The sequence below is a fragment of the Astatotilapia calliptera genome, chromosome 16, assembly GCF_900246225.1.
Source record: "Astatotilapia calliptera chromosome 16, fAstCal1.2, whole genome shotgun sequence".
NCBI lineage: Eukaryota > Metazoa > Chordata > Actinopteri > Cichliformes > Cichlidae > Astatotilapia > Astatotilapia calliptera.
Window position 1 is genome coordinate 15047518 of NC_039317.1, and position 22683 is coordinate 15070200.

Here is a 22683-nt window from a genome sequence, read left to right on the forward strand (position 1 = left end):
ATAAAAGATCACAGCAGTTACATTCAGTTTTGAATGGCTTGTATAAGAATCAAATCCCATATGTGACATCTACTTTAACTTCAGGGCTGCAGAAATCTAAGAGGATCAGCCTACTAAGTAAACCTAGCTACAACAATAAACCATAGTGCCTCTGAAAAATGACCTGGTTTTCATTGATAAAAGAAAACCTGTTTCCTTACTATGCATGAAAACAGGCTTTCACATTTGCAAAAAATACATCGCAGTCCATCCAAATCTGGGAACTGAGTGTGTAACATTTTGCATAGTCCGCCTAAATTGTTGAGCACAGTATATTTCCAGTGTGATACATGTTTGTTTTGGTACACCCTGTCATTCGCTCTGCTTCAGTTCTTATCTATGAGCTATAGCATGCTAGTAGGATTAACTGTTAAATCTGGGCAGACACCATCCAATTTTAATTACGCACTACACGTTTTAATCGGCCTCCCTGTAAGGCCAAAGCCGGAGTCTTTTCTGCTGGCAACAAACCAACAATGACGTGGAGCTCAGAGTGGAAGTGAAAGAGGTCAAAGGCTTACACAGAAATTCCAATAAAGTTTATTCAACCAAGATGACTGTGTCCTCAGTGTTGCCGTAGCAGAGAAAAGGAGAAAGTTTAGTCTTGGAAGTCGATAAAATAGAATAATTTTAAATGACTTTCAGAGCACGTAAAGCCTCACTTTTGATTCTAAAGCCCAAACTGGACTGTTGGATAAAACAGATAATCAAAGGTCAATATGAACATGTTGCACTGTTCTTCCTGATGAACTTTTTTTAAAAAATATTTCTATTTTTAACGTTTAATAAAAACAATGAAGTAGAGAGGAAAGTAGAGAGGGACATGTACCGAAAGGTTCTGGGTTCGAACCCGGGCCGAACCAGTAACAAACCAATACCAGAACTGAACAAAGTGTGTGCTCAGCTTTACATGCTACTGCACCAAAGACATACCTGGACATAATAAACTCCTTTGCTTACAGCATACATCATGAGGAAAGAATAATCCAGGTTCTGCTTCGTACGCCATCTAAAAAAAAACATTAAAAACAAACAAACAGATTATTGTATTTTCTTCTCAGGAATATCATATATGTGCACGCAGCATGTCAGACACTTTGCTTTACATGCAGAAAGCAAAGCTGTAGTCTCGGCTACACACAAAGTTGCAGCAGCAGACTCTGAATAATTGATGAACCAAACTGTCACACTAATTGTTTGATCTACAAGGTGTTGCAGATTGACTGAAGGCAGCAGGTGTTCTTGTGTGGGAGGTGCCTGAGGGTGCACATGCACTGTCACATATACATACACATACTATTAATAAAAAGATCAAGAGAAGATACAGGCTGAGGGCATGGATGCACACTCACACAGAAAATAAGTGTGTAATATACAACACACCACAGCGAGCATGTTCAACAACACACTGTACTATTTATATCCCCATCAGAAGCATCAGTGCTAACAAACACCCACAAATGAACCTAACACACAGTCCTATTATTCAAGTGCACCATGAACAGATTTTTAATGAAGCCAGTTGTTAGCCTACTACAAAGCGAAGATGAGTAGGGAGGATAACAAGAGCTGAACACTACAGAGAGACAGAGGCAGAGGGTGCTGCTGCTGATGACCTTGATCTGACTTTGAGAAATGTCTGTGGAATACTAAGTACCTACGCAACCTACCTAAAAGCTCTCGCCTGCTCTCTCCCCTCCTACTTTCCCCTGACTCATCCTTTATAGTTTTTCTGCAATCCTCATCACAGCTCTGCCCTATTTCATTCTCCCAGGGCTGATTTCTCCACCGTTTCCATAATAATTGCCATCACATTTTTGCCCTCATTCAGTGTCACAGCTCTGACTTCCATACCTGACTCTCTCTTTGGAGTCTCCAAAAGTCTCTTTGAGGTTGTTGAGATCGGGGTAATAGGAAGCTGGTGGGGAGATCACCTCCAGCAAGCCTGAGCTCAGCTCTGTAGAAAACCTGGGGAATGAAGTCCATTTGTGACATCAAATATGGGACACACACACACACGCATTTACAGTCTTTTCAGTCCTTAACAATATTTATACTTTTTTTTTTATACCCATCAAAAAAAAAAAAAAAAAAGCAGAAAAATATACTCACTCTTTCTCCAAGCCAGCAACCACGCTGTGAACGTATTCCAGGTCAGTCTGGATCGATCGTAGCATAAAGACATATCAGACAGAGACCTTTTAGAATAATTTTTCTTTCACTGTGCAGAACACGGTGCTATGACTCATGGTTTATAAATGCGAAAATCTCACCTCCCCAACAAAGACTATAATGACACAGTCGAGTTTTTCCTCCGGTGACAGCTTGTCTATTAGCGAGCGCAGCGTCTCTGACAAATAAGACTTCACCTTCCGCTTCACGGTGGGGATCCCCATCACCATGGTAACTAGGAGGAAGACGGAGACAGGTGAGAAACAAGAAGAGTCCAGGGCTGCAGAGGTGGCGGTTTAATCAAGTGGATCCAAAACCCAAATAAAGTTTGCTGTTAGACAACAGGCCAACACTGGCCTGAAGCCACATGAACAGCACTTCATGCCCACAATGACAGATGTCAGTGGGAAGGATGACTGATGAAGACGGCTTGTAATGCATCTGCAATACCATGCTTTGTGTTCTTAACGAAATGTTCTCTTTAATCAACACTAACTCAAAGGCAAAGGTTTCCCAAATTACTGTGTGAAGGCAAAAACTAGTGGACTTTAGACATAGGTTAAAATAATATATAAACTTCTATTATGTGACATTAATTTCAACATTGGATCTGTAGAACACTCTTAAAGTTAAAATAATAATCATTAAATAAAAAAGTAAGGCAGGGCAAAGCCAAGAGAAATAAGGAAACAAAGCCACAAAGTAGAGCTGATGATTTAATCATATACTTTTATAACCTCATATATTCTAGGGTTTTGCTTTATATGAATAATCTAAAAGTTATAGTTATGGTAATATAAAAACAAAATTTCACATTTTGATAAGCTGGTAAACCCAGTCTGTTAATATATGGCAGCCAACCTAAACTGTCATCAGTTAATTTACTACATATGCTGGGAGAAGATTAAAAATAAACAAAGAAACAAACACCAGTCACAAATTATGAAGCTAAGTGAGCCCTCAATTAGAAGGAGACGTGACATCCACAATAGAAATGACATCAACTAACATTACATTTAGCTGATCAACATTAATTAAATCGTTAAAACATTTATTAACATTTGTTATTAATATCTTAACAACATTAAGATCATTAGGAAATTTAATTGTATGACCTCTTTATGGCTGATATTGAACAGGGTTATTTTTTTATTATCGAGATATTTGCCGATATCTACACCAGACTGAAAGCAGTTTATTTTACTTTGAAGGACACACGACTCACCTTTTCTGGCGAACATGATAACGATAAAATGAGTGAGCAGAAAGTGTACAGCAAGCCCACACTGGTGTGAAAGTAATCAGGCTGGCTATCTGACAAATAATTTGTGTTTTCCTGCAGCACGAAAATGGCTATTCATCTGTATGCCCCCTTTTTTATGTTCAGCTTTCTATGTCTATATTGCATATGTTGCATTTAAATCCCAAGTTCACACATAAAGGAGGTTTGGGGTATTTTACATAAGCTGTACAACGATGTCCAAGAGGAAAACATCCCAGAGCTCTCTGGGAGCTCCCAGAGAGCTACAGTGCTCATGAAAGTTACAAGAGACCTCTTAGAAAAAATTATGACTGAAGTGCACGTCATGTTATGTGCATGAACCTGTGTGTATGCAGGGGTGTATTTGTAGGGAGCACCATGCTAACTGAGCCAATGTGGGGACACGAGGGGCTACAACAAAAGCATAAAACAAACTTGAGGTGTGGATAAGTGAGGAGCAGAGTGAGATTGCTCCAGAGCGTGGAGAATCTGTCCCAGTTCTGCTTTGTGTTTTTCACATGGAGCTCCATGTCATATAGCGACACCCACCACCACTACCAAGAAAGTAGGTCGAGGATGAAAGGAGAATGTGGGAGGAAGGAAAAGAGACAGAGAGTGGCAGAATAAGAGAGGATGGCAGACAGTGAATGAGTGATAATGCATGCGAGTGCAGCACGAACAGGCCCGACTCCAGCGTCGCCCCTCCCCATGTCCCTTGATCAGCTCGCCCGCATCATTCTGGCACCCTTTCATCTCCTTCATGTAAAAAAAGCATTTCTGTCTGCTTCTGGCACAGCAGTGAAAGGACTGCGTATGACAGAGCATGCATATAAGAAAAGCAGGTCTTCAACTATATCTACAAATAAGGCATTATTTGTTCCATTACTCTCCAAGTCTGGGACAAAAGGTATATGTACACTTATGGCCATATTTTATTGGACAAATGCACAATTTTTCTACTTTTGCCTCTGTTCACTGTCATAGTGAACTTTAAAGTCAACCAATCAATATGTGACAAAGTGAAGCCTTCAAGCTTTAATTCAAGGAACTTCCCAAAATGTTTAATTGACCTATTCAGGGATTTCAGTCATTTCCCCCTTTTTTTTATTTTTATTTTTTATTTAGAGGATACATATAGAATACAAATATAATAATAAATAAGTCTAGACTCCATGGACATCACCAAGTGCTCTGTTTCCTCGCTTAAGATCCTCTGCCAGGCCTTTACTGCAGCCACCTTTTATTGGTGCTTGTTTACAGGTTTTTATTGCTTCAGTAACTAAAAAGCATGTCGTACTGGGTTTGAGATAAGATGACTGACTTGGCAATGGAAACTCTTGGGTTGGTTTTGTAGTATGCACTGGGTCATTATCCATTTACTGAGAAGCGCCTTCCAATCACTTTTCCAACATTTGACAGAACCTGTGCAGACAGGATAGCCCTGTATACTTCACAATTCATCCTGCTGCTTCTATCGGCATGATCAGTAAACACCAATGGCACGGTTTTGGGGCCAGCCATGCATGTCTATGCCATAGCATTGTCTCCACTTAGCCTGACAGATGAAAAAAAAAAAAAAAAAGCTTTTTAACACTTGCCTTGGGTTAAAATCTGCACACGCCCTGAACTGTTTTTTTTTTTTTCATCAGCTAATTTAGATAATGCTTCAAAATAACTGCCTGCAGACGTTCCAAGTGACAGGATGTGCTCTTTAGAAGGACTTTGGCTGAACCCCAGTCCTTGGTGTAAAAGTGGATATGACTGAAGCAGATATGACAGGATGTTAAAAATCTTTAGAGCTAACACTAAATTAATTGGTTTTGTGTTGTTTAATGAAATGTTAAATGGCAAATGGCCTATATTTTGTACAGCACTTTACTAGTCCCTAAGGACCCCAAAGCGCTTTACACATCCAGTCATCCACCCACACATTCACACACTGGTGATGGCAAGCTACATTGTAGCTACAGCCACCCTGGGGCGCACTGACAGAGGCGAGGCTGCCGGACACTGGCGCCACCGGGCCCTCTGGTGGTCTTGCCCAAGGACACAACGACCGAGACTGTCCGAGCCGGGGCTCGAACCGGCAACCTTCCGATTACAAGGCAAACTGCCAACTCTTGAGCCACAATAATGAACTACGATCCCAGCTAAGATCCCACTGAACACAGACTTGATATTTACCACCGCTTTACATGGTTTATATGAAAATGTGATCCAGGCAAAAGAGCAAAGAATAAAACATGCAAAGATGTGGTTTGTTCAGCATTTTGTTGCATCACGCCTAGTTTACAGAGACAAGCAGGGCAGCGTCAAACAGTATCGGAGAGATCTGTGAAGCAAGTTACGTTTAGCCCTCGAGGTAATTTACTTTGCTTTTTTGTTTTTTCCAGTTGTGAGGAAGAAAACAACAGCGCGTGTGCTAAGAGAAACACATAACTTCCTATGATCAACAACCGAGCAGCAACAGAGATCACTGTAAGAAATTTCTCATTCTGGAAAAAAAGGATGAAAAGAGGTCTTCAAGTGTAGCCTGTGACATGTTAAATAGATGGTCAGCAGAAGCAAATACTAGTGTATAACTGATGTTGCTTAGCAACGGACAAAGCAGTCATTGTGTAACGGCACAAGATGACAAGCAGATGACTTGCTAAAGGCTACATATGTGTGACCCGGCACGGCTCCTTTTACAGTAACACTCTTGTTGACTTTTGTCTGAAGGGATTTCAGGCAGGTCTCACTCCAATCATATAGGTCTCAGAGGTTCCTTCAACGGTTTCTTTCTCTCATCCTCATCTCTTATCCTCGCTCAGTGTCATGTCCTAATTTTCAAAGCTATAATTATCCCAATGTCAGATATGCTTAGAGTAGCAAAGAAACAAAAGGAAGGGTTAAAAAAAAAAAAGCTAAGATAGATTAAAAATAACAAACTAAGAGAAGAAGGGGCATTAAAGGCATTGTTGGTATCGTGACACAAAACTTCTCAGCAGCCAGCCAAGTATGCCATATGACATGCATGGTTAGTGGAGGGGCAGAAAGCGTGTGTGGAGTCATTTGTCTCTGTGACCCACCAACCGCACAGATCAGCGACTACTTCCCAGCAGCAACAACTCCAGCTCATTTGTGCATTCCAGTGAAAACAACTGACAGCACTTTAGAGGGGAAAGTTGGTGACAGGATGACAACAGGCAGCAACAAACTCAGCATCATCAGTGGGAAGGCTCATGTCTAAAAGAAAGCCAAAATGCAGGTAACATATACAATCTGTGAAACATCAGATGGGGTGGTAACAACCAAGAGATGGCAACATCAGAATTTGCACTTTTTTCTTTAATGTAGTACCTTATTATGTAACATGTGCTTTATTTGACCAGCACTTGGAATTTGAGGGTCACCTTCTCACCAGCCAAAGGAGGCAGATTAAAACAGCTTTAAACTTTTCTCCTGTAGTTTAGCATCAAGGAACATATGGCTTTAGTTTTAATGTACTTTTAGCGTTCCATCAGCTTTGTGCTTATGAGCCACCATACCTTCCGCTACTTAACCACTGACCTGGCAGGCAGCCAGAGAGAAGTAAACTATTTCTCCGAGTTGTCCCTGTTTTGTTTTCCTTTAAAATGTCTTAAATCTAAATTTGTCCAGCCATTAACTGCAATGTGAAAACATCAAATGAACTGTTTGGCACTCAGGCCAACTATCACACTTACAAAGCCAAAGTAAAAAGATAAGTGAAAGTAAAAAAGTAACAACAATTCTCCAGTTCCTACTCATCAGGATGTACGGTACTCATCCGCCTTGTACTCACACAGACACACACGGGGGCAGGGCTGATACACACAGGCATGTTTATTGATTACCATCTTCACACTGTTCTAAAGCTCTTTCATAAGAACCCAGAATGTATGTAGCTCGGGTGGCTTATACAAGTAAACAGGAAAAATGTGTAAGCAAGTGAAGAAATAAGTCAGAGGAACAAAGGAGGGTAATGTGAAAGTGAAATTATTTGAATCTAAACGGTTAGACTACAAAAAAAATCAAACACGGACTACAATTATCTCCAACTGTGCAAATATTGTTTTGCATAGCTCAGTCCAGATGGGTACTTGTTGTGAACTAGTCAAAGAGTGAAAACTTGTTGAGACTTGATTTTCTCTCTGGTGTAATGAGGATCTCTGGAGGGTTTGCTGTGCTTATGCAGGATAAGCATGCAATGCACATTGCAGAGAAAAACAAAACAAAACAGAAAGCCTTGTAAATTAGGAACATTAAACTGAATCTGCAGTGTAGGTATGCACTTCTCACCTCCAGTGCGGCCAAGACCAACCTGCACTGCGGGGTGCAGGCTGCCCTCATTGTTGAGGAGATGAGGCAGGTGGTGGTAGATATTTGGCACCTGAAGAGGTTTCCTGTTTGCTAACTCCTTCAGGAGTTTCTGTGTCTCATCTGAAAACAAGCACAGAGAAACACATTAAGTGAAGCGCTCTTCCTCATTTTCATGAAACATTTAAGAGACATGACCCAACTGTTTACACACAGATCATGTAACAATGATATTCTTGATGGGAGATGGGAGTATGTCATCCCTTATTTTGATTGTCTTCGATAGCATATCTCTGCCATTACAATCACTTTAATGACTGAAAAAAAGCAACAGAAGCGTCATCTCTTCAGAATAAATGACTTTGATGTGGATTACTGACAAAGCTGCAAATTCTCCAAATATTGCCATCTTTAAATCTAGGTTAAAGACCTACTTGTATTTTATGGCATTCTTGGGTTCATAATCTGTTGACCATGTTGTTTTATTTTGTATTTAATCCATGGTTTTTTTGTAATCTTGTACGTTACTCACTTTTTATTCTTTTGTACAGCACCTTTGGACAGATTTTTTTCCATGTATAAATGTGTTTCAAAAACAAATTTCACTTACTTATTTAACTAAATAAAATAAGCAACATGATTGGATCTCTCTGTCTGACTGCTGTCTTTCACCCACCTAGATTTTAAACCCACCTGGTGGTTTTGAGAGATGAGTCTGTCTATCTGAAATTGATCAAGGAAAATTTCACAAATGAAGTACGTCTTAGAAAATGTACAGCCTGATCTCAGAATATTTCACATGTTGTACTCAGTTTCTATTTTAAGTCTGACGTTACTTTAGTCTAGCAGCTTTCTATCAGTGAGGAAATTAAATTTCCACTAACTTAAGACAGGAAACCAACACATGCCCATGAATCTAAAGTCACTTGAGGTCGAAACTGATGCTAAGCCACTCCAACAAGCTGGTTTTGCTTGGGCGTGAAGTGGCACTAACGTAAAAATTCAATATGTTCCCCATTTTTGTTCAGTTGCCAGAACAACACCAACCTGCTTAACACTAGTGGTGCTCAAGAAGAGCAGGAGTTTTGTTTTGTTTTTTTATTTCTGGGGTTGTTGTTTTTTTTTTAGGAATCTAGCCTGAAGAGTGGAGACATTCAAAAGTCTAGAGCTAGACAAAGAAAGGTACTTTCCCACAGCACTGTCATAATAATCACACAAAACATCTAAAAGGGCAGGATATTTTAAGCTTAACGCAATAAGCAGAAGATGCAGAGCAGATAAAAGGTGACGCTTTATTGAAATTTTCCAGACTTTACACACAAACACTCGTACATCTGTTGCACGCAAATGACTGAAAGCTCAGCCGGATGTTGATGAGTAAAAACAGTTACTTCTGTTACCTGAGAAGTTTGTGAGGGCATCTTTGCTGCTGTTAGTTTCAGCAATGGCGCGTCTGAACTGCTCGAGAATGTTGTTGAGCTCCGACGAACGCTGCAGCGTCCTGTGCTCTGCCACACGAAGGCGCTCTTTCAAAGCGTGGAACTCCCGTTGGTACGCTATCAGCTTCTCTACATGAAGGGGAAAAAATTAGGAGACATTAGCAAGTGAGAATATACAGAAATGTAATGAATTTTTCACTGAATTAATCACAACTTGCTAACACAACTTCCACTCTTTGAAAACATCTGCACAGACAACATGCTAATGCTAAGCTAGGCAAGAACCTGCACTGATGTTAAAAATGAGTAAATGCCGACCCCAGGCATCAATTCCTATACCAAGGAGGTAAGCTTGTTAATAATAACTGAAAATATGTGCATAGTTACAGACATAAAACCTTTAAATTGACCAGCAAAGACAGATCTAATCTGATCATTTTCTGAATTGGTTTACCAAACAGGTTTAGAGGTCGGTGAATGTTTAAGTTTCAAGAGGAAGGAAAAGAGACACCACAAAAAAAAATAAAAACGAGAGCAAAAACAAAATCAGGAAAAAAATTGCTTGCTCCGATGGTGCAAGGACCTAAAGAACTTGCAAAAGAACCCAGCTTTCAAATCTGTGACCAACACATGATCACGCCATTACTGGAAATACCCCCATGCTTACTCATGAAGTTTAGAGGTAATTTACTGCGAAAAACTGAACAGAACTGTCTTTCTAATCATTCATCATGGGGCAGACTTTGAGTAGTGTGTGTAGGAGTTTGAAACAAGAAGCTGGAAAGAAAAAGGGAACAGCTGTCTGTAAGAAACATTCTTGATACAACACTGACAAAGCCTCAGAGTTTTAACCAGAATCTGTGTTCATGTGATCCATACCTCTGGTAAATTTCCGATTCACAAAGACATTTTACAGATGACGTATGTATGACATGATGTAATGTAGACTGACAGGTAATGCTCTTGGACTGTTGTGGTGATGACCCCTTGCTTTAACAGGAAACGGTCAGGACCTGTGTCTGAAAATCTAATTCTGGTTGACTGTCAGCAGCACAGTGTGTATTTCGAGGTTTACTGTTTTTACATTATATTTTATGGGGACTGTTCTGGTTTAGATAACATTGCCATCTGCTTTTTTAGAACTACCGGTAACAAAGGATTTGCATCAACATCTCTGAAAGTGATCGATCAGATCCCTTCTTGAGCCGCCCACAAACAGCACACAACAGTCCATTTGCTTTCAGAAAACAAATGAAGTTGAGTGGTGTGTAGGAAGACTTCCAAGTCCACCGCAAACTGCACTGAGACCACATTATACAGAAGTCACAGTGCAAAGCTTACTCTGCACCAGCTTGACTTTCAGGTTTCTCTCTAGCTCAAATGCCTCCTATTGTGCAATCAGACTAAAGCACAGAGTTAACCAAGTTAGTCAGTCTGCGAACACCCTTAGTTGTCTGTTGGTTGGTTAAAATCTACATTTATGCCAATCATTGCAAGTCCTATAGTTTGGTATAAGCAGCAGTAAAGACTTTACTTTGTTTCAAAATTTATAAGATTAGAGAGAGGCTACAAAGAAAATATCTGGCGTGTGTGTGTACCGGTTTTTCCTTTCTTGGTGGGGACCAAAAATCTGAAATTGACTATATTTGTGCCTCACAGTGACCAAAATCCAGGTCCCCACAAGTTTGAAGGCATTTTTCAGACTCAAAATGTGGGTTATGGATTAGGCATTCATTTTTGATGGTTAGGGTAAGAGGCTAGGGAAAGCATTATGTCAAAGGATAGCAACACCCAACATGTTTGTGTGTGTGTGTGTGTGTGTGTGTGTGTGTGTGTGTGTGCGTGCGTGCGTGCGTGCGTGCGTGCGTGCGTGCGTGCGTCGGCTAGTCTCTGATCTTCTTCTTCTCATAGGTTTAGCGTGCCCTTTCAACAAAAAAGAAAACCCCTGCCTTTATCTTTCCCTTTCCATCGCTCTCTCTCTCACTGAGCTATTGTCCATCCACTCTGGCCTGGCTACTCTGTTGCACAGAACCATGTTGTTCCTCCTGAATGTTGATCTCTAAGACACACAGACAGATGCTGTCATTTGGTCCAATACTCCTGAATAGGGCAGCTTCAAACTAAAACAAGACTTTCATCTTCACATCAGTTCTTTGACTGGAGGACTCCAGGTCTGCTGAGGTGAAACCACACCTGTAATCCCACAGTGCAGACAAAAGATACACCAAATACCTCAGAAAGGGGGACAAGGTGTGGATAAGGTTTCTATTTAACTGGATTATTCATCCACAGTTGTATTAGGTGGTAAAACTATGGGTCTTTTTTTATTTGGAAGTACATTACCTAGTAGGTAACGCATATATACGCCAGACAGTTTTCACACAACCCTCTTGACATTTCATTACACATCTCATTACTGTTAAAGAAAATTTAGCCCCGGCTTCAAAAATGTTGCCTAATCTATAGAAAGGACTTTAATTTTTTACTGGTCAAATGGTCTACAGGGTTAATGGTTGACATACTTCACAGCCATGCTACAGAGCCTTTGGATGAAGGACGGGTGCACAAGATGCATTAAATAATTAGACCTACCTGGGGTCTGGAGTACAGCTATAAAATATCATTATTCCTCTCTGCTCTCTAGCATCATGGGTAGTGGGGGTAGGGCTACGCTCTGCCTGAGAACTAAATAAGATCTCCTTTTTCTGTTTTCTTATTCCTGCCTCATGTTTTGATACAATTTTTTTCATATTTCAGTATCTTGTAATGGCCTTTCCTGTGAGATATCGTCTTGATTTGTCATCCTAGATTCCTTTGCTTGGTTTATATTATTTATTAATGAGAAATGCTGGATGAATCATAGGTCTATGTAAATTTGGCAACTACTCTTTAAAACTAACTCAATCAAGCCCTCACATTCACAGACAGACACACAAAAAGGACCCTGTGTTAAAATGAATTAAAAGAGAAAAGACAGTTCAGACTTCAAACTTCATGCCAAAACTGACAGCGCTGCAAATTTCTACAGCCATGCTCTGTAATGAGTTGTCCTCTTAAGCCCCAAGGGTCTTTCTGCTGGAAAATGATATGCATAAAATTGAGTATTTTTCAGCAATTACAAAGTGTGTAAACCATCTTGCTATCAAAGTAAAGCTAACACTTGTGAGACTTCATAAGACGTGTAAGCTTCACAGCAGGTGCCATTGTGTTAAAGTAACACAAAGTAAACTCAAGAAAACTACAAATGAACACATGGGCATTTACTGTGGAAAGACTGATGCTGCTGAAGTGAAACAGAGCAAAATTACAGAGGTTTTTTAATAATGTAGCTAGGCATTTTGCAATTTAACACCACCTGTGAAAGCTGAACTTTCTTAGGTAACAAGAAATAGCCTCTCTTTTTGGAGGCCAACATTATGCACAACAGTAGTCTAGTGAGTAATGCTTCAAGTATGTAAACAAGCAAATAAGGCAAAAATAATAATAATTTTGAGGCAGGACAGAATTCATGTTACGCTTTTTCAAATGTGAAGAGTTGGTCTCTTTTTGCTGTTGGTTCAATATGTTTTGGTTGGAGCGTGATGAAACCTCAGAGAGCAGAGGCATCGTTTGTCTGCGTGCATGCTGTTGAGCGAACAGGGGAATCGGTGCTTTGTGTTTACACCCATTTGTGCAATTTGTTTACCTGCTACTTTAATTGTTTATTTAGCTGTGTTTGGTGGACATAGAAATGGTTTTTGTGAGCTTTAAGCTGAAATTTTGACAACTATATTTAACCTCCTAAGACCCGAACTCTTACACGGCATGTATTTTTCATTTCTCTTTGATATTTCGGCTGATTGGGACCTGATAAATGTAAAAACAAAGAATTACCAGATTTTTTTTAACCTAATTTTTGTTTCTAAGAAAAATGAGAGCCACATATGAGGATATTCGCTTAAAATTTTGATAGAACAGTAGCAGTATAATGTCCTCGTAAGTGGATATCAGGCCCTTGTAGAGCAAAATTGAGTATTTTGGTCTAAATAACCCAAAATGTGATGTCCACATATGTGGACGCCAGGTCCTAGGAGGTTAAATAACATCCCGTTAAACCACATGGGGTTTAAGAAGTTAAGTAAAGAAAATGTCAAGCAGCAAAAATGTTAAACTTTATTAATTTTTATTTTTAACCAAGAAAGAGGAACATACTGTTGGTTCTGTAGGAATAACTACAGTTTAATGAAGGAATATCAGTAGTTACATCAAGGTTGCAGTTTATTATATTTCTTTTTTAAAAAACCCTCAAAACTCTCTTTTGGAAACAATGTTTAGCAGCACTTAGCGAGTCATAGTCATGACATGATAATTGTTGAATTTATTGTGACAGTGCTGTTACTTATCTTGCCATCAGTAATTTAAGCATCTGACTAAATTCATGAGGAAGAGAGAGAACTCCTGCACATATCAGTTTAAGTGAGGGCAAGGATGATCTTAGTGCTAAGAAACACTTCATAAAAACCCATCCCTGAGCTCACTGCAGTGTTAAAGAGTTTTATCAGCCTGTCTATTAGCTCATCAAAAGCCCTCACAGTGATGCTGTCCTTGACCTGATTTTCCCTTGCTGATGTATGCTGCCAACAGCGAATTCAGGAGTGCTGATGAGGAGACTGTCCAGTTTATGTCCACACCAGTACGAGAACTGCAGTGCATTATATGTAGATGCACCTGTTAAAGCATATTTTTACTGTGAAAGGCACAGCAGCCCAGTTCAGCACTTAATAACAGCAATCATGTATAAACTGGTGCCATCACCAGTGTGTGAATGTGTGTGTGAATGGGTGGATGACTGGATATGTAAAGCGCTTTGGGGTCCTTAGGGACTAGTAAAGCGCTATATAAATACAGGCCATTTACCATTTATAAAGGAATAATCAAGAAATCCATACACAGGATAAACTCTGTGCTGATAAAAGGAGCTTTTGAAACTGTGGAAACTGACTCTGCGAAATACTGAAAGGCTTGTCGTGAATCATTCTGCTCAAAACAAGCTCAGCTAGAGGATGATACAACAGCTGTTAAGAGGAAATTGTGTTTAAAGGGTAATTTAACACAGTTACACATGTGTGTGCAGTTAGACCCCCCCACACACACACACACATACACACACACACACACACACACACACACACACACACACACACACACACACACACACACATCACAATATCCCACTATAGTAATGGTTTGGATTTATTTTCTGCAGTTTAGGGATATAACCCTTTCCAATGAAATGGAAAAAGAAATATGGTTGTGGACCAAAAGTACAAAAGCAGCTTCCCTGCTACTAATGTTCAAAACGAAACCATTTTTATATACAAAATCACAACCTTTACCCGACACGTCAGTTCCTGAGATTGGATAACACTGACAGCTCCCTAGCACAAAGACTGTGATGACAGATTGTGTCGAGGTGCAAATAGCACAGCTAATAGTTAGATGCATGTATTGCTAGCAAGTAGGCGAAATGGGCTGCCTTCAACATGCTCTACCTAGTCACCTTCCTGGTCTAAACATTGAGTGCTGCCAGTATTGTGAACATGTCTGGCCTTGTCCAAAGTTGTTAAAACGGATCCATCCATCAACCGTTTTCATTGGAACTGCTTCCTAAAAAACAAAAATTCCCTTGAAAGTATAGCCCTTATTAAGTTACATGCAATACAAAATGGTGAATAACCAGTATAGCATTAGTATACAAGTGCCATACCAACCACAGAGCAGCGTACAATTATAGGCTATCCACATATGCCACAAAACCAAGGGCAGCATCCCACAGGCCATTCAGTCTCTACACAGTTGCTAATTTACCTTAAAAGCACTTTAGCTTTCATTCATATTTTGCTATACAACCAACAACCATAACAAACTGAAGAGTCTTTGGTAAAAGCATGTCTACTTGCATTATGCATGTATGAAGCCCCTGCAGTGGTGCACCTGTCAGCCATGTGGTTCTATACTGCAGCTGCTGTGTGCAAGACAAAGGACTTAGCCAGATCTGAACAGTGATGTGGTGGGACTCACCAGACACCCCACGACACAATATTATCACAATACTTTACTCATAATACCATAATACTGCAATTTTTAACGTTTAGCGGTTTGGTGAGTTTTGCAATAACAATTACTGTAATTTATTACTTTTTATTCAACTTCAAATTATCCTTCTAAAATTTAAACTGTCAACAACCGTTTTATCCAATAAGATAACATTAGCCCACTTAAGTTGTTCATAAATTCTGAAGTTGTAGTGGAAAACTAAACTGTCAAGCACGACAAAGATTGTCACTAAAACCTGGCATGATTGTTGCCATCAGTAACTGAATATGGTCAAATTGTAAATTACACGCAGTCTATGTCTGATAATACAGCAGTGTGATAAATCGTCAAAGCAAACTTAACGGCTCTCCTTCTACATGACAAATACGCATGTCAACAGGATCAAAAGATGATTTGTGTACAAACAAATGAATACCCAAATCAATCTGGTGACCGAGTGTTTTTGTGTTGATTATACATAGTTACTTACATAGTTACCTACATTAGGCTAAAACATAGCAGCATAAGATGCCTGGCATACTCTCAGGGGAGGAAACCTGACATCTGGTGATTTGCACAAGTTCAAGATATGAGCCACTGATGGCAAAGAATTTGCTCACGAGTGTAGGAAACAAGCCATGTACTAATACTAAAATGTTAGTTTGAGGACTTGGGGACAATACAGAAAGCACATTTTTAAACACTTAATACAGTACTTCTGTCAATCCCATTGAAATAAAGTTAAAACTCGACACTTAAATCTCATTTTGATTGCTTTAATTCAAATCCACTGAGGCAGATGCCATGAGAGGCAACATTACAAAATTTTGTGGCTTTGCTTAAACGCGATCCGAATGTTGGCACAACTTATGAGTATTTAGGTTTTGACCACATTCATATTAAGCATGATATGTGGGTTGCTGGTCTGCTCTGTTTTTATATATACCAGGTTAATAACAGATCAAACAGATGTTACTTTCAAGTGACACTAGTTAACACCAGTTAAAACATCTTTGGGTTAAACAGTTTGTGCACATCCACACACACACACAGCCACACAAAAAATACTTGGCACACAAACACAAAGTTGTAGTATAGATTTTTTGCAGTATTTTTCTGACAAGAATTGCAAGTCAAGCCTTGAGTAGGCAAGTGATACTACCTGAGCAGTTTTCAAATGTTAGAAGACAAAAAGAAGGCACAGCTCTAATCCTTTTGGTGTGTGTGTTTTTTTAATACCACAGCCCATTTCACTTCACTAAAATGAAGGATTAAAAGGAAAAAAAAGTTGTAGGGAATTAGTATCTGAAAAAGCCAGACAAATGTTTGCCCCCTTGGCAACTTTCCCACCCATATTTTCAATTCTGCTTCCTCGCCATGGCCTCATAGTTGCTCCTGACCTCCACCCACTATTCTCCCTCCATTGTGCTAAAAGTCATGACAAACTCTGGCAGCCGGTCGTTTCTCTTAATGGAAGATCGTGCTGTCTGACAGCGTTGAACTCAGAGCACAGCCTTACTCGGCTCACTTCCACTCCTCTGCCTCCTCTTGGCTGCTTTAAGGCCACGTTCAGCCAAGGCTAGCGCTCTTTTTTGGAAACTCCACTTTCAGAGTCGTGTCCAATCAATTTTTTAATGATATCCATTGGGACTTGAAGCTTCGAGTCAATTAAAAGCTTTTTGGGGGGCTGAAAGAATATGTTGATATACAGATTAGTTGACTAACATAAAACACTCTGCTGTCTAATCAATTCATTTTTCAAGCAAATGTTTACTGGAACCTCTTCTCAAATGTTATTAAGATTCAGTGCTACAGTCGACATGACAATAAACTGAACGAGCTTGGCACTGCAAAAGATTTAGTCTGAAAACACCGCCTTTGGCAACGGTAAATGATAGTGTATTTTATATTATAATGCATCTGATAAAGTAGTCTGACCAGTAATCAGTGGACTACAGGGTGAAGTGGAAAGATATCAAGATGACTGTAGCAAACACTGCAGTCGTGCTTGTGAGTCGTGCTTTCAGGGTGAGCTCAACGCTTAAATTACGTGTATGTTATAGTTAAGGACAATCGGGGATTTGCAATATCTAAAAAATAAAATGCTATGTACCTCAGAAATATAAAGGCCTGTTTTGTGATCTTGAAAGTTAGTTGTAGGCTCAACACCCCCCCCCCCCCCCCCAAGAAACACTCAACTTTCCACAAAAAAAAGCATCTTACTGTTTCTCTGCTATGTCAGCACTATCTGCCTTTTCTCTCCACAATAAGAGCCCACCTCAGGCTTTTCTATTCCCTCTTTTAAGATTTAGTCTTTATACTCTTCTTCCTTCCAGGCTACTTTTGTCTGGCAGACAGCCCTACCTCACAAAGTCCAAAAGCCAAAAAGCAAACACACACAATTGCACACACAGCCAGATATCACAAAGAAGAACCAAAATGTGCAAGCCGTATCTTCTCCCAATCAAACTAATAAACTACATCGCTAGCCCACCTTATAGAATCTGCCTGCTTTTTTCTCCTTTAGCACAAGCTATTTTTGTCCCATTGTGTTTGGACTGATGCAATGATGGAAGAAGTCATGCCTTTAAACAATGAGGAGGGGAGGGGAATGCACTCAGGGAAGGCAAGGAGGAAGTGACATTTCCATAACTAAAGGGTGTTTTGTGCGTGACACTGAAGATTGACCGAATCTGCTGAAACTATAAGCACAGAACTGGCACTATCCTAGTCTCAAAATAACGGACTACGTCCTAAACAACTGTATGAAACACTGAGTGCTTTTAAAACATCTGCAACACATAATTTTTGTAACTTCAACTGTGTAAAAGCAGCCAAGACACTCAACTTCCTTCAAAGAGAACAACACTGATCAGATGGTTCTGAAAGATGGCTTTTAAAGTTCCTCATGTGATGTCTTAACACAAGGAGACTGCTGTCACATACTACAAGAATGAATAATAGGAATGAAATGCAAGACAAAGTTATAAAGACTATAAAAATCACTTGTTTTTTCCCTCCATAGATATTCCAAGCAGAATTAATTAAATCATTTACAGAGATCAGTAGGATTTTAATTTTCCTTTCTTCCAACAGTATTTAAAACTGCATTAAACTATATAAACACCCTAAATGTAAAGTTTTTGAATACAAAGGCCCCTTGATTTGACTATGCCTGAAGGAAAAAAAATACTAAATGGAAAAAAATGTTTAAAGCAACATGTGGGGGCAATCACAATGATGGTATCATATCTAAGGTTCATGACAAACAAGGTTGTTATTAATGTGTGTGAACTTTGCTGTGGATGGAAAGGAAATGATATATATTTGCAAAGCCCTACCCATTTATGATAACAAACGACAATGACATGCTCATTGTGAGGAAATACACAGAAATGTGGATACGCATTTCTTCTTTGACACAAAAAGAGAGGACCTCACCATACTGTTTGAGCAACTCAAAGCTCACCTATATTATTCGTCTTTATCTAGCTTGTTCTTGTTGTTTTGATCTACTTGAGATATAACCAAAGAGATAGTAGAGAGCAGCTTCTCACTAGGGAAAGAAGGAGACTGACAGAGAAGTACACATTCTGGAGAGTCATTCACCGTAGAGTGTTTGGACAGCTGACTGGCACAGTGCTCATTCACAGCAGTCAAGTGACCAGCAACAGAACAGGCTATCAGAAGCAAAGGTTAATGCAAAACAAAAAGAGGGAAAAAAAACAACTGATAGGTAATCTTTCTACTCCAATAAAGAAATTGCTCTTTGAGCTACAAATATTTATCTATACAACCCAGTCCACTGAAAAACACTTACCGGTACTTAAAGAGGTTTTGAACATTTACATTTTTAAAATTATTCACTGCCTGAGTTCATGTTCAACACTAGAAGTGCTCACATTGGCCAGAGTTAAGAGTAAAAGCCATTTATTCCCACAGTAAGAAATAATATGATATAAAAAATATGATTAAAAACAGAAAAGCAATCTGTGCTAAAGCATCACGTGTTAAGATAAGAAAAAGGACAGAGACCATGAGCCAGTGAAACACAAGATAAAATACCTAAAGACACGTGTAAAAGCCACACACTAATCAGGAGAATTAATACTATGAAATGCACTATAGGAACAGATCTGATAAATATTATACAGCCTGAGTGATTAGATCACTTTCTAAAAATAAAAAATCTAAGTGTACATGTAAGTGCTATATAGCTTTTAATTACAATTTATTTTTATTAATTCTAACTAAATAGCTTTTATCTGTCCCACTCCCACAGTTTGGTGTTTTTAACAATAGATAGAACACGAGAGACAGATGCACACAAACAACAAAGTCACGGCTAATTTTCTTTAAAATATGCATTTTTTCCCCCCTATTTCAGGATCATGTTATTGCGCTGTAGCTTAGCATATGCAGACATAAACAAAACTTCAACACAAAGACGGCATTTAGGAAAGGAATGCTCCAAATAATAAAAGCACAATCACATTAAAGGCCAATTTGCCAACAAAGCATAAAGAAGAGCTTGTTTCATATACAAAACTGCAAGCAAACACACAAACCCCAGGCCACCACGGCACAAATAAAGCTTAAAAACCAACATCCGTTTACATGCACGTCTATTAGCTGGCAATCTTGTTTTTCCCAGCCTTTGTTGGCACATTCCTGGCATCTTCCTGCAACCATAGATGAGTGGACTTGTGTGAATTGTATTTGACACTGTGCATGAGAGGTCTTGCACATACACACTCGTGCTCGTGCATGTGACAAACAAAAACAGGGAGCCACTCAGAAGAAGAAGAAAAAAAAGCACAGAGGTCAAATGCTCCACAGGGATCCTTTAAGCTCTAGCATGTTGAGATCTTTCAGCTCAAAGCATTTTTCTTTAAATAGCAGCATTACTGCATCCGTCTGTGTAGCCCTCGTCTACAAAGATGTTTTCACACTAAGAAAGTCACAAGCGCTGTAATAAAACTGACAACAGCGGAGTTCAGGTCAGTTTCAGGATCCTTGTTTTGAGCATAGAGCTTTAACTGCCGCTGCGAAGGCCGAGCTGAATACAATAAAATGGTAAATGGCCTGTATTTATATAGCGCTTTACTAGTCCCTAAGGACCCCAAAGCGCTTTACATATCCAGTCATCCACCCATTCACACACACTGGTGATGGTAAGCTACATTGTAGCCACAGCCACCCTGGGGCGCACTGACAGAGGCGAGGCTGCCGGACACTGGCGCCACCGGGCCCTCTGACCACCACCAGTAGGCAACGGGTGAAGTGTCTCGCCCAAGGACACAACGACCGAGACTGTCCAAGCCAGGGCTCGAACCGGCAACCTTCCGATTACAAGGCGAACTCCCAACTCTTGAGCCACGATCGCCCTTAAGTTAATGGTTTGTGTTTTAAGTGACACCAGTTCTTCTCCTTCTAGGACAAGATCAAATCTATGTTATAATAACTCCATACTGAGCAATGTTTGGATTTCATTACCACAAGACTCTAGGAAAAACAGAACTATCAGCTCAACTTGCCAGACAGGTCACATTTTCATATCTGTATTTTTCTGTTTCATTACAGACGTTGACTGTATATTAAGACTTTAATGTGTGAAACAGGAACAATCACCGGAAATAACTTTGCTGAGCTTTTTTTTCTTGTTCTAATTGTATGTCTACAATTAGGGAGTGATTTTATTGTGAGTAACACAAAAGTCAAATTCCTTGCAGGTATTTACAAGCTTCACAAATAAAGCCCAGTGTGAACACTTAGTTGTGGCAATAACAGTATAAAAAATGTCAGATTTGAGTGTTGCTGCAAGGAAGCTACAAATTCTAAAGCACACCTGGCTCGCAACCAAATACTCAATTACCACAATTTCAGTGTTACAATTGAAGACTATTGGCAGCAATCACAGATTTACCAGGTTCAAAATAGTTATTTGGGATTTTAATTATTTATATAGCACCAAATCACAGCAACGGTCATCTCAAATCGCTTTTCATTGTACAGTAAAAATCCTGGAATAACAAATAAAAAGTGAAACTCCAACAATCAGACAAACACCTAAATGTACGCAGTTGGTGATAATGGGAAGGGAAAATGTCATTTTAACTAAAACTATTTTTAACTATCTAAAATAAATCTGTGTATTTTTCTGTTATTTTAGCCAATTGAGAAGCAAAAAATTTATTTTAAGTTTGAACAAATTAAACCGCCCACCCCAGGCTACATTTATTTACAGTCAACCTTTGTCTTCCTGAGTTACGCCGTTGTATAATGTCCAGATACGTATTCATACAGGGTATGATTATGTCAAATTGAAGGTGACCTTTTGGGATAAAAAGTTGTGACTTCATTATTTTATTCTGTCAGAGCACAAATATTCAATCACTTCATCCATGCATACAAGACTATTTCTGCCAAGTTTGAGGAAATATCCTCACAGAGCAGCTGAGTTATTGTGTTCACAGGGATGAGATGTGGAGATGGTTTGTGGACAAGTGTGAAGTCAAATTTAAAATAACAAATTGTCTCATACACTTGCTACTGGATAACCATGGTTGGACACATGCACTGTATTTTTAATGGCAACCTTAATGGTTTATAATTTGTACAGGTGAGCACATCATCTACATTGTGAGCCACAATTAAACAGTACATGTTAAGGATTTATATAAAGACCAGGAGCCAGTATTATAATTTTGTTGGCTTGTGACAACTGTCAAATTGAACAGACTGACCTGCCATAGCTTTATCCCATACAGACTTACTAACTGTATCAACAGGTGCAACATTTATGGTGGCATCATCTCATAACCTCTACCCCCCCATACGCCCACTTTCATATAATCACCAGTCTGAGCCTGCTCCATTTAAAAGAAAACATTTCATCAAGCTGATACGATCTGCAGTAATCACAACCTGAATCCCTGGTTTGAAATTTATATACGGGCTGCAATTATTTACACCCTGCTGGTAACAAGACCATGGCCCATATTCCTGCCCACACCACACTGGAAAGTAAGCACTCAGCCATAAGCTGTGTACTGTAACACAGCCACACTTGTGTAATAAGCTCAGGCACAGATGCCTGACATGTAATGCTCAGATGAGAGTCATTAAAAGACGTGTATGCAGAAACCTAATGTTAGTGAATGGCGTAATTATCTAGAGGTTTTGCCTGGCAGGGGCAAACTAGATTATCCCTAAGTTAGTGAGGATGGCTGGAAACAGCACTTTGGGTATGATTAACTGGGACAGGAGATGGGGCACAATAAAGCTTAAAACAAAAGAACTCCATCCATTTATTATAGCAATAACACGGGTTATTACGCATTACCACGTTGAAACCAGTTCCACGGGATGGGTGAC

General features: G+C 39.5%; 1 protein-coding gene across 2 annotated transcripts in view; it reads right to left on the reverse strand.

Annotated features, from left to right (window-relative positions):
• The window catches only part of mgat4a (alpha-1,3-mannosyl-glycoprotein 4-beta-N-acetylglucosaminyltransferase A), a 29568-nt gene that overhangs the window by 5712 nt on the left and 1173 nt on the right, over positions 1 to 22683 (reverse strand). For both annotated transcript variants that reach the window (XM_026144075.1, XM_026144076.1), the window contains exons 2-7: positions 9193 to 9360; positions 7775 to 7915; positions 2313 to 2446; positions 2152 to 2198; positions 1894 to 2007; positions 973 to 1048 (exon numbers count right to left, since the gene is read on the reverse strand). In XM_026144075.1, the coding sequence (XP_025999860.1) occupies positions 973 to 1048; positions 1894 to 2007; positions 2152 to 2198; positions 2313 to 2446; positions 7775 to 7915; positions 9193 to 9360 (680 nt within the window). The remainder of the gene's footprint in view (positions 1 to 972; positions 1049 to 1893; positions 2008 to 2151; positions 2199 to 2312; positions 2447 to 7774; positions 7916 to 9192; positions 9361 to 22683) is intronic.